The sequence below is a fragment of the Phyllostomus discolor genome, chromosome 13 (genome assembly GCF_004126475.2).
Source record: "Phyllostomus discolor isolate MPI-MPIP mPhyDis1 chromosome 13, mPhyDis1.pri.v3, whole genome shotgun sequence".
NCBI classification, from domain to species: domain Eukaryota; kingdom Metazoa; phylum Chordata; class Mammalia; order Chiroptera; family Phyllostomidae; genus Phyllostomus; species Phyllostomus discolor.
The window spans coordinates 63,197,138-63,208,287 of record NC_040915.2 but is presented as its reverse complement, the minus strand read 5'-3'; the positions used below and the strand labels follow the sequence as shown (position 1 = coordinate 63,208,287).

At 42.0% G+C, this 11,150-nt stretch overlaps 1 protein-coding gene across 1 annotated transcript; it reads right to left on the bottom strand.

Moving 5' to 3' along the window:
• Positions 1–4,549: 4,549 nt before the first annotated feature.
• Positions 4,550–10,734, bottom strand: LOC114509948 (olfactory receptor 8A1). The gene is made up of 2 exons (XM_036014081.1): positions 10,330–10,734; positions 4,550–5,716 (listed from the first exon to the last, which is right to left on the bottom strand). The coding sequence occupies exon 2, from the start codon at positions 5,695–5,697 to the stop codon at positions 4,768–4,770; it is 930 nt and encodes a 309-aa protein (XP_035869974.1). The 5' UTR covers positions 5,698–5,716; positions 10,330–10,734; the 3' UTR covers positions 4,550–4,767.
• Between the last annotated feature and the right edge of the window lie 416 nt (positions 10,735–11,150).

The window sequence follows — 11,150 nt, the reverse complement described above, 5'->3', positions numbered from 1 at the left end:
AAGGTCCTCATTTTGTGGTTTGAAGTGGGGGTGGGGAACCCAAGACTCAGCTAGGACTGCTACTCCTACATAGTATTGTTTGTACTAGTGATGAGATTTGCTTTGGGCTCAGGCTCTTTCTCAGAAAGGACTCTGTATTTGGTGTTAAAGTCCCCTCCCTGCTTCATATTTATGAGTTCCATATAGTTATAATTTTAAGCCTCCATTTGTTCTTTAGAAAACTAAGGGATGGGTGGCAGTGTTGAATAATGGAAGAACATGACCTTTGACATTGGGAAAGAAAAGTCTTTTACTGGAGACCTGGCAGCACTCATTTTTTTTTTTTTATTGTGTGACTTCAGGAAGTTACTTTGGTTCAGTGCTCTCATCTATCAAATGGTATCGTATTGTAATCTTACAAGATTGAGAGGATTGATTAAGAGTATTATATGTGAAGGTATTTTGTAAACTGTGAAGTGTAGGGCAAATGTCAAGTTACTTCCATTTGGTGGGGTTGGATCTGTGGGAAAGGACTGGGGCATAGGCCATCTGCCCTGAGAGGCCCTGACCTTGGCCTTCACACTGGTCCCCTCTGGCTGTGGCCTTCTACAAGGCAAAGAGTCCATGGGGCCAAAGGGATATACACATTCAGAGCCTATGTGTCTGCTCTATACCACTCCTGGCACTTGGAGTGCTGTAATTCCATGACCAGGAGGCACCAGCATGTTTCCAAGGCCTGTGCAGGCCTTTTCCTTGGGTGCATCCTCACGTGGGCAAATCTGGTCACTGGTGTGCACCCCTGTCACTAAGGAATGGCTCCTTGTGGGAGTTCAGGTGGAATTAAGAAGTGCTGGGATGCCCACACATGCAATTATGAGGCTACTTGCAATGTGGGGACTTTGCTGGGTTGGGAAGGGACCTTGGGAGTCTGAGAATTCTAAATTTAAACCTGGCATCCCTGATCATTATGAAAGGGTGTGTGTGTGTGCCTAAATATGTCAAGGTAGGCAGATAGAACACGTTTTATTTAACAGTTTGCTAGCTTTATTTATAGCATTTAATTTTTAGATAAATAGTATGTGGGCCTCTATTTGAACTGTTTGTCCTGGGCCTAGAAATGTTTGGCCTGGGCCTGTCTCTCTCCCATCGCCAGGCTAGGGGCCAGCTCTGATTCACGGCAGCCCTGCACACACTAACTGGAGTGACCCAGCATGGGGACGAGAGCAGGGATCCTTTATTTCCTTTCACTTTAGCCTCTCCACACTCTCATTTCTGTATCTTTTCATCATGTGTGTTTTTGCCAAATGTTTATTATTGGTTTGTATCCATGTATTTTCTTTCGATTTTAAAAAATAGTTTACATTTTTACTGAGTGAAGTATAAAACACATACATTCATAGAAACATAAGTGGACAGTTCAATCAGCTTTCATCTGATCAGGAAACAGAATGTTACTAACAGCCCAGAAGCTCTCTCTGTGCTCTTTTCTCATAACTATCATCCCCAAAGGGGTATATTATCCTGACGTCTAACAGCACAGATGGATTGTGTCTCATCGCACCCTATGGAAGTGGAGTCGTGTGTATACACGCTTTCATCTTGGGCATCTCTCACAGTGCATCGTATGCACCTTGGGGTGGATCTAGGAAAAGCAGTTTTTGATTCTGTTTCTCTTTTTCTCCCTCCCTACTTCCATGCATCTGAGCTCTCTGGGTAACGATTCTAACCTGCCTAATGAGTATTTTATTAGTTATGTTTTTCTAAATATGCTTTTTTTCTGGTTTGTGTATGTGTAACTTAATATACATGAATAACATTGTTTCACATCTCATTAACTTTCTTTTCTCACATGTCACTATGGCTCTAAGGCTCTAAGCTATGTTGCCTGTGGCTAATCCTTTGCTTCCAACTGCTGCAAAGTCTCCACTACACTTTACCTGTTTGTTTATCCCATGGTGAGTGTAAAAATAGATCTTGTTTTATTTTGTACTTCTCTGATAGCAATAGGTTTGAGCATGTCCTCATATACTGAGTGGCACTTCAAAGTTTCTATTCTGTAAATTGTTTTACATAGCGTGCCCATTATATTTTTTGTTGATATTGAAGTTTCTAATAAGTGCCAGTGAGATGTCTTCTTCCATTCTGTTGTATTTCTATTAAGTCTGTCTCTGCTGTCCTTTACTGAACAAAAATCTGAATTTTGAAAGTTATCATATTCACCAATTTATTTGGCTTTTTGGTTTCTCATCCTTAGATAACAAAGATATTTTCTTACATTTTCTCCGAATTAGAGGGGACCTATAGTGGTAGAGGACTCAGTTCCTGCTGGAAGGAGGCCAGGAAAAAGGGCAGAATAGCCATTTGGCAGTAACAGCTCTCTCAATATCCCTTCTACCCTCCTTGTAGTCAGGTCAAAAAGCTAAAATACATATCCCAATTTCCCTTGTAGCTGGAGCCCTGGATGTGAATCAGTTTCCAGTATGTACGTGCACTTGTGTGAGACTGGGAAGATGGGAGGAGTGGGAAGACTGTGAGGTGGCTCTCACACTTCAGTACATAGCAGAATCATTGGAGGGCCCCACCTGGTAATTTTGTAGGTGTGGAGCAGGGCCCCCAAATTTTCATTGCCAGCAAGTTTCCATGTGACACTCAAACTGGGGTGCAGTTGTTTACTACCAGTTTTGTGAGTGTGACAGGCATTTTTTCATGGTGGCAGGGGTCACAGTGGCAGCAGGAGCTTCCTGACCTCTGAGTCATATCCATTGTGCAGTCAGTTTGGGGGGCCCTCACCCCTTCTTCAGTCATTCAAAAAACTGTAAGCAAGTTATTCCTTGTATGCAATCTCTTTCTGCTTGAGAAAACTAGTCCTCTTTCTCATAATAACCACTGATTGATACAATATTACACCAAAAATAGCTAGAAATGACAAGAGGATGTCCACAAATGCTTCACACTATATCAGGCTGCTAAGTTTAAAACAAGCATCCTTGATGTCGCTATAAAGAAGGGTACAAAGTTTGTCCCATGGCCACTGGATCTGCTGAGTGAGCTTGGCAGTAGATCTATCAGTTACTTAAGCATGGCCAGAGATTCTGCAGCATGTGTAATGTAGGATGAACAAGCAGCCGGGTTTGTTTGGGATGGAGGGTTTCCCAGGATGTGGTGGGACTTTCAGTTCTAAAAGCAGATTGAGTTGGTCACTCTAGTGTAAGCTTTCCTTGGTCATCTTGAAGAAGTTTCTCATGAATGGGAGAGGATAGGGCAGATGGTAAAAGAGGGGAGTCTGAGAAAATAGGAGGTCTTTCCAGAATGTATCCAGCCATGTAATACAAAAAAGAGACATTTATTGAAGAAGATACAAGAAACATTGTACATAGGACAATGATAATTTAGTCCCCTTCAAAGTAGGCATCTTGGGACTTCATACAGTTCTCCCAGTCGCCATCAGCTGCCCTGTGATATTCTCCTGAATCTCATCAATGGCCTGCAATCTCTTCCCTTTCAAAGGAGATTTTAGATTTGGGAAATGACAGAAGTTGCAAGGCTCCAAATCTGGGCTGTAGAGGGGCTGAGTCATTTAGCTGATTTGATGTTTCTCCAAAAAACTCTGCACAATGTGACGAATGAGTGAATATGTTGTGTTGTGTTGAAGCTGCCAATCACCAGTTACCCGTAGCTGTGGCCTTTTGAATCATTGGAATAGTATCCACAGAAGAATGTTTAAGCTTAACGCAAAATTTGATGCAGATTTGTTGATCTTCTTGTTCAGTCATTTTGAATACGATGACCACACACTACATACTCATACTCACTCAATGGCATCTACTGCCCCAACTGACTAGAACAGTGAAGTTGTCATTGTTCACACATGTGCATTCCAGTCCAATCTCCTTGACTGCCAGGTTACATCCATGTCACACAAATCATTCTCATTTTATTAACAATGGTTGGAATTTTTTCCAGACCTTGTATTTTCAGGAGGCATTTGAAATTAGAAGAACATAAGTAGGCAGACTTCATTGGATATTCAAAGGGAGTGTTCACCTATAGCAAAGGGGATAATGATTGAGAGCCAGTAGCGTGGGTTCTAGAGTCACTTAGGCTTTGGTGTAAATCCCAGTGTCTTTGTTTACCAGCTATGTGACCTTAAAGAGGTAACTAAACCAGGTTTCCATATCTGCAAAGTGGGATAACAAAAATACCTCACTATTGTGAAGTACAATGAAAATAATACATATAAAGCATCGAGAAGAGTTGTAGACTCAGAATAAGCAACAAAAACCATGCTAACAGCTAGTATTATTATCACTAAGAAAATTACATAAAGAGACCAGGTAGAAATTCTTGTGCAGGAATAACTAGAAAGGAGAGTAAGAGTTGAGTTGAGAAATGAGCTGTGTATTAGGTCTTGGTGGTTTTCAAATTCACCTCTCTTTGCTTTGTGTACTCCTAAATGCAAGAGAGAGAGAGAGAGAGGGAATTCGGTTGAGTAATATTTTCTATCTAAAGATAACAAAACAATGATGACTCTCAAAACTCAATGCAAAAGGCTCAGGATAGAGAAAATGGACCCCAAATAAAAGGAAATGTGACCTTGAAATCAGCTGGATTCAAAAAGCAATGAGAGTAGTGAGATGGGAGGAAGGAAGAGGGAAGAAGCAAAGGCGGTTTTTGCCCAACCTTGCAGAAAAGTGCTTGTTCCCCATTGTTGGTTGGGCATTCAGAGGGCTTCCTGTGGGTATTTATAACAATTACTTTTCAAAATAAGGAAGAATGATAGCTTTGGCATCAAAACATTTTTCTCCTCAGTGTTTTCTGGATGGCAGCCTTTACTTTCTTGTTCCTCAAACTGTAGATTAGGGGGTTCAGCATGGGGATCACTGTGGTGTAGAACACAGAGGCCACGTTCTCCTGGGCCAGGGAACTGGCTGTGGAGGGTTTTAAGTACATGAATGCAGTGGATCCATAGAACATCCCCACAGCCACAAGGTGGGAGCTGCAGGTGCTAAAGGCTTTGGACCTTCCTTCTGCAGTGCTGATGCGGAGGATGCTGGAGAAGATGAAGGCATAGGAAACAAGGACTGTTAAGCAGGTGACTATGATGTTGAATCCAGCCAAAAAGAAGACTGTCACCTCAACATCATAGGTGCTGGAGCAGGAGAGCTTCATGAGGGGGAGGATGTCACAGAAGTAATGACTGATGAGGACCTTACAATAGGGCAGTTGTATCATGAGGCCAGTCTCTATTGTTGAGTCAACAAGCCCTATGACATAAACCACAGCCACCAGCAGGGAGCAGACGTGATGAGACATGATAATGTTGTAACGCAAAGGCCTGCAGATGGCAACATAGCGGTCATAGGCCATCACTGTCAGCATGTAACACTCAGCAATGACAAACACAAGGAAGAAGTAGAGCTGTGACATGCACCCTGCATAGGAGATGATGTTTTTTTCTGACAAGAAGTTCACCAGCATTTTAGGGGTAATGACAGAAGAGTAGCAGAGATCCACGAATGACAGATTGCTGAGGAAGAAGTACATGGGGGTGTGAAGCTGAGCATTCAGACCAATTAATGTCATCATGCCCAGGTTCCCTATCATGGTGACGGAGTAGATCCCAAGGAAGAGGAGAAAGAGGGGGAGCTGGAGCTCTGGTCGCTTTGTTAATCCCCCGAGAATGAACTCCACCACTGTAGAGTGATTTTCTGCAGCCATTCTCCCTCATTTGGGAGCCCTGTGAGGGGAAGAGAGAACTCCATGAGAGGATGCATCTGGGACTGCTTGGTGAAGCTGGTTTTGCGCATTTGGAACCAGCTGAATGATTCTGGGTTCTTTCAAGATGCATCCTTCTCTCCTTCTGCTGTCTCTGAGAGAAAGACTGGATCCTGGGTGTTCAAAGTTCAAGAAGATGGGAGGGAAACAGGGCCGAGATCTGGGTCTTTTAACACTTGCATGTTTCTCAAATATCCTAGAGCATTTCTTAAGGTGTAGTCCCCAGACCAGCTGCACCTGTACATTAGAGAGGCAAACTCTCAGGCCTCACCCCAGACCTACCAAGTCGGAAACTCTGGGGATGGGGCACCTCAGTCTAGGCTCACCATCCTTTCCAGGCAATGCCAATGCATGCTAAAGATTGAGACCCTCTTCCCTGTAGGTAATAAGCATTATATTTCATATTTTATAGCTGGAGATATACTTTGCTTAACAAATGAAATTTAGCTGTAATCTATGCAATCCCTAAATATTTACTGCATATGAATATATGAATGCCCATCTCAAATTGATGCAGTGTCAGGATGATACAGTAGTTAAATCTGTGACACTGAGTACAAATTGATTTTTGTATCTGCAAGATGAAGACATTATCGATATCAATTCCAAAGTAGTTGTAAAACTAATATTGGTCAATGATCACTCAGAAAATTTTTTCAAGCACTCAGCTGCTATAAAAATGTGAGTTGTCATTAGGTTGTTAGAATCGTTTCTTTGTTTTTCACTGAACTTAAGGCCATGAGACAGTGGTTCTCAACATTGACTGTATGTTGTAACTACCTGGAGCCTTTCAAAGTAAGGAACGATGTGTGAGTTCTACCAACAGTGGTTGATTTCACTGATCTGTGTTGCAGCCTGGTCCCAGGCACATAATATACTCCAGATTAAGTGCCCAACAGCCATTATTATTATTATTATTACTCTTATTATCATCATCATTATTTTCAGACCATAATATTGAGTAAACCGTGGCCCCATTATCCACCTACTGGCATGGTACTCAAATTATAGATAGGAACCTAGGATACACAGATCTTCGTTGCTGGATATGATACCTGTAGACAAACTGTCTCTGAGACAGTTTTCCTAAGGTAAAACTGTCTCTGAGACGAATTTCCTAAGGTAAAAACCATAAACCCTCAGCATTTTCATGCTTCCTTATGTAATTACTAACTTTTTGACAGTGCTCTTCAAAGGTCCATGTTATTAACCCCTGCTACAAGTTTTGGGTATGAGGAGAAACATGTTTAGAGTAGGAGTTTTATTCCCTTTTTCATGTTGAGAAAACTGAAGCACCAGACTCAAAATTACTGGGACTTGGGACTCAGACTGCTCCCTTGGTCCTTGGCTTCTCCCCTCGGCCCATGTGCGCAGCCTTACATACCTGCACACCTCCAGCGCTAAGAAATGCTGTTCAGCGTGCTTTCCACCTGATGTCTTAGGTTGTGCACGGAGTAGGAGATAAGGGTAATCTCCATTATCTTCCATTCTCTAGGAAACTGAAGCTCTAAAGTTAAACACCTCGTTATCCTACCATGCAGTGAGCAAGAGGCAGAACTGGGCCCCAAACCAGGAACCTCTGCCTACCAGTGCGTTTTGTTCCTCTTAAGCTCTGCTGTTTTGCTGTAGCTTCTCTTTGCGTAGAAATCTGTTATCATTCACTAAAATTATTGAATTTTCAGAGGTAGAAGGAAGAGTTTATTGGCAATTTTAGGTACATTGAAGAAAATTAACAAGGTAGTATATCTGCACTGTAGAAAATGTGAAATACAAATAAGGAAAATTAAATGAATAAATAAATAAATAGGAAAGAAAACAAAATAGGTATGAAAATAGAAAAGTAAAAAAATAAGAAGTTAAAAGAAGGAGGAAAAGAAATACAAATAAGCAAAAATAAAATACCATTTTCTGCTCCGTGGAGATCAACGCTGGCGATGACTGCCTTCTACATTTTTCAATGAGTGGATGTATTTACACATGTGTAAGTGTATAAATAGCTTTAAAACATCTTAACCTGTTTTTTAATATAGCAATTTAAAACCCTTTGTCTCATTTGGGTCCTATAATAGTAACTTCTGCACTAACTGTTTTGCATTTACTTAGCTGTAAGAGTCTTTAAATCCTGAGGACTTCCGGCAAGATGGAGGAATAAGTGGACGCACCGTACCTCCTCACACAACCAAGAATAGAACAACAATAATTTACAGACATAATATCACTCAGAACTGTCAGAGGATTTATCTGAATGGAAGTTGGATAGCCAAGAAGTTGAAGTAGACCCGTACATCCAGACTGGTAGGGGACGACGAGCCAGGCGGGCGCGGGGCTGGCCCGGGTCAGCGGCACACGGAGGTCGGGGGAAATTTGGCGCAAAATCGACGCGACAGCCATCTGGGGCGTAAGAACGCAGCGGTGGTCCCTGAGTACACAAGCTGCGGCTGGGGAACCCAGTGAGGCAGCAACTGTGGACCAGGGCAGAGCTCGCAGCTCAGGAGCCCAGGGAAGTGTCTGAGCCCAGGAGAACGGAACTGTTGCCATTGTTCCCTCCCGTCTCCACTCCCCCCCCACCCCCACATATAACATCACAATCTAGCGACTGGGGTGCCCAGCCCTGGTGAACACCTAAGGCTCTGCCCCCTACCATAACAAGAGCGACCAGACCGAAAAAAAAAAATAATAGGAGAGACAGGGAAAGACATAAGACGTGTTTCCAGCAGAACAGATCAGTCCCCCAGGACTCATCCTTTTGAGCGACCAAGAAATAGCCAATCTATCAGATGCACAGTTCAAAACACTGGTGATCAGAAAGCTCACGGAATTGGTTGACTTTAGGTGCAATTTAGATGAAAGGATGCAGGTTACCATAAAAGAGATGCAGGAAGATACGCAGAGGAGAGCCAATAGTGAAAGGAAGGAATCTGAGTCTCAAAACAATACAGTGGACCAGAAGGAAGATAGAATCAACCAAGCAAGAAAGCATGATGAAATAAGAATTCAAAAAATCGAAGAAAAGCTTAAGAGCATCAAGGACACCTTTAAACGTTCCAACGTCCGAATTAGAGGGGTACCAGAAGGGGAGGAGCAACAAGTGGAAAAGTTATTTGAACAAATAATAAAGGAGAACTTCCCCAAACTGGCAAAGGGAACAGTCTTCCGAGAAATCCAAGAAGCTCAGAGAGCCCCAAAGAAGTTAGACCCAAGAAGAAACACACCAAGGCACATCATAATTACATTAGCCAAGGTGAAAACGAAGGAGAGAATCCTAGAAGCAGCAAGAGATAAGGGGACAGTCACCTACAAAGGAGTTCCCATCAGACTGTCAGCTGATTTCTCCAAAGAGACCTTACAGGCAAGAAGGGGCTGGAAAGAAATATTCCAAGTCATGAAAGACAAGGACCTACAACCCAGATTGCTCTATCCAGCAAAGCTCTCATTTAGAATGGAAGGGAAGATAAAGTGCTTTTCAGATAAGGTCAAATTAAAGGAGTTCATCATCACCAAGCCCTTATTTTATGAAATGCTAAAGGGACTTATCTAAGAAAAGAAGATAAAGAAAAGACATGTATAGTAAAAGGACAGCAAACTCACAATTATTAACAACCACACCTAAAGCAAAACCAAAAGAAACTAAGTAAACAACTAGAACAGGAACAGAACCACAGAAATGGAGGAGGGCACATGGAGGGCTAGCAGTAGGGGGGTGGGAGGAGGAGAGAGGGGGAAAAGGTATAGAGAATATGTAGCATAGAATGTAGGTTGAAAATAGATAGGTGGAGGGCAAGAATAGTATGGGAAATGTAGAAGCTAAAGAACTCACAAGTATGACACATGGACATGAACGAAAGGGGGGGAACGTGGGTGGGAGAGGGGGTACAGGGTGGAGGGGAGTGAAGGGGGAAATGGGACAACTGTAATAGCATAATCAATAAAATATATTTTAAAAAAAGAGTCTTTAAATCCTTAGGATGTGGCTAAAGAGAAGAAAATCTGCATTGCATCCTGACCTTTATTTGTTATCTTATCAGCAGTGGGGTATTTAAGAGGTATTTAACTTCATAATAACTACTACCAGAGATAGCTAGGATTATTTGACTATTATCTCCATTTATTACAAAGGAGAAAACAAATTTCCTCTAGATAACAGTAGATTAAAAATTCTCACATATCCCCTCCTACCTAATTTCCACCTCTAAAGACAATCAGAAAGACAGAAAATCCACCTGAATATACCATTACCAGAATTCAGAGTTGTTTAGAAAGCAGTGCAGAGTCGATACCATTCACCCAGCACAGTGCAAATGGGAAAATCGTAGATAGCATTGATTTAATTTTCACTCCCACGGTCATCTAATGACACAAATAGGGAGACATGACCCCCCACACTGGATATAAACTATTACCTCCGGTTTCACCAGACCATTATCAGAGGCTCGTGACTACTGTTGAGAACACAACACACAAAGAAAAAAACACTTAGAGATGAAGGTGAACATAGGTCGGAAACATCCTGCATTAAAAGCGGGAGTTCGTGAAAGAAATACTGTTTTCGTAAAATTGCTTTAAATCTGTAAGTACCTGTGCTGAGGCAAAATGGACAGTCTCTGGAAGTTTTAGAGGATGTCCTTGGTTTCAACAATCAGGAAGTAAATATCAGAAAATGAGAGGACATACAGGTTTATTTCTAGTTCTACATTTACTCAAAGGGGCTATCACGGCCATAAAAAAGGGGAGGTCACTGAGCTCGGGAGACCTGGGTGTCTTTTTATATGTACATGGGCAGAAGCTCTCGTGGGATGAAGTCACTGCAGAGACTGGAGCCCTTACAACAGGGGCAATTAAAGTGTTGGTTTACACCTCTGCTCTGAATCAAGTTCTGTCTCCCAGGTATGGTAATTTTCCTTTTACTGAGACAGTCACCATGCAGGTTGGAAAAATTAGAATCTAATGCTAGCATGCAAATAACTCACGAACAACAACCCAGTCATCCTGATCATCGCCCTCAGCATCATCACTCTCACCATCACCATCATCATCATCATCACCACCACCACCACCACCACCACCACCACCAAAACCACCTCAGTCATTACCATCAATATCATCACCAGTTACTACCATATCCTTATTCATCATTAGGCATAATCAACTTGGCTTAAAATGTTAATTTTGAAGGGTCTTGAAGCTAATTCAACTATTTTACTAATGTCAGTCATACAACTTTAGCAAAGGGATGTGAAGCCGTAGTGTACATTAAATTGTCAACCTGCCACCATACCTGCACTGACAGAATAGAATAGCAGGAGGTTGAGGGGCATGAGAAGATAGACTTCTAAGAACCCTTCATACATATGTTCTCATTCATAAGTGAAATATGTTCATAAGAAAATGTACTTTTC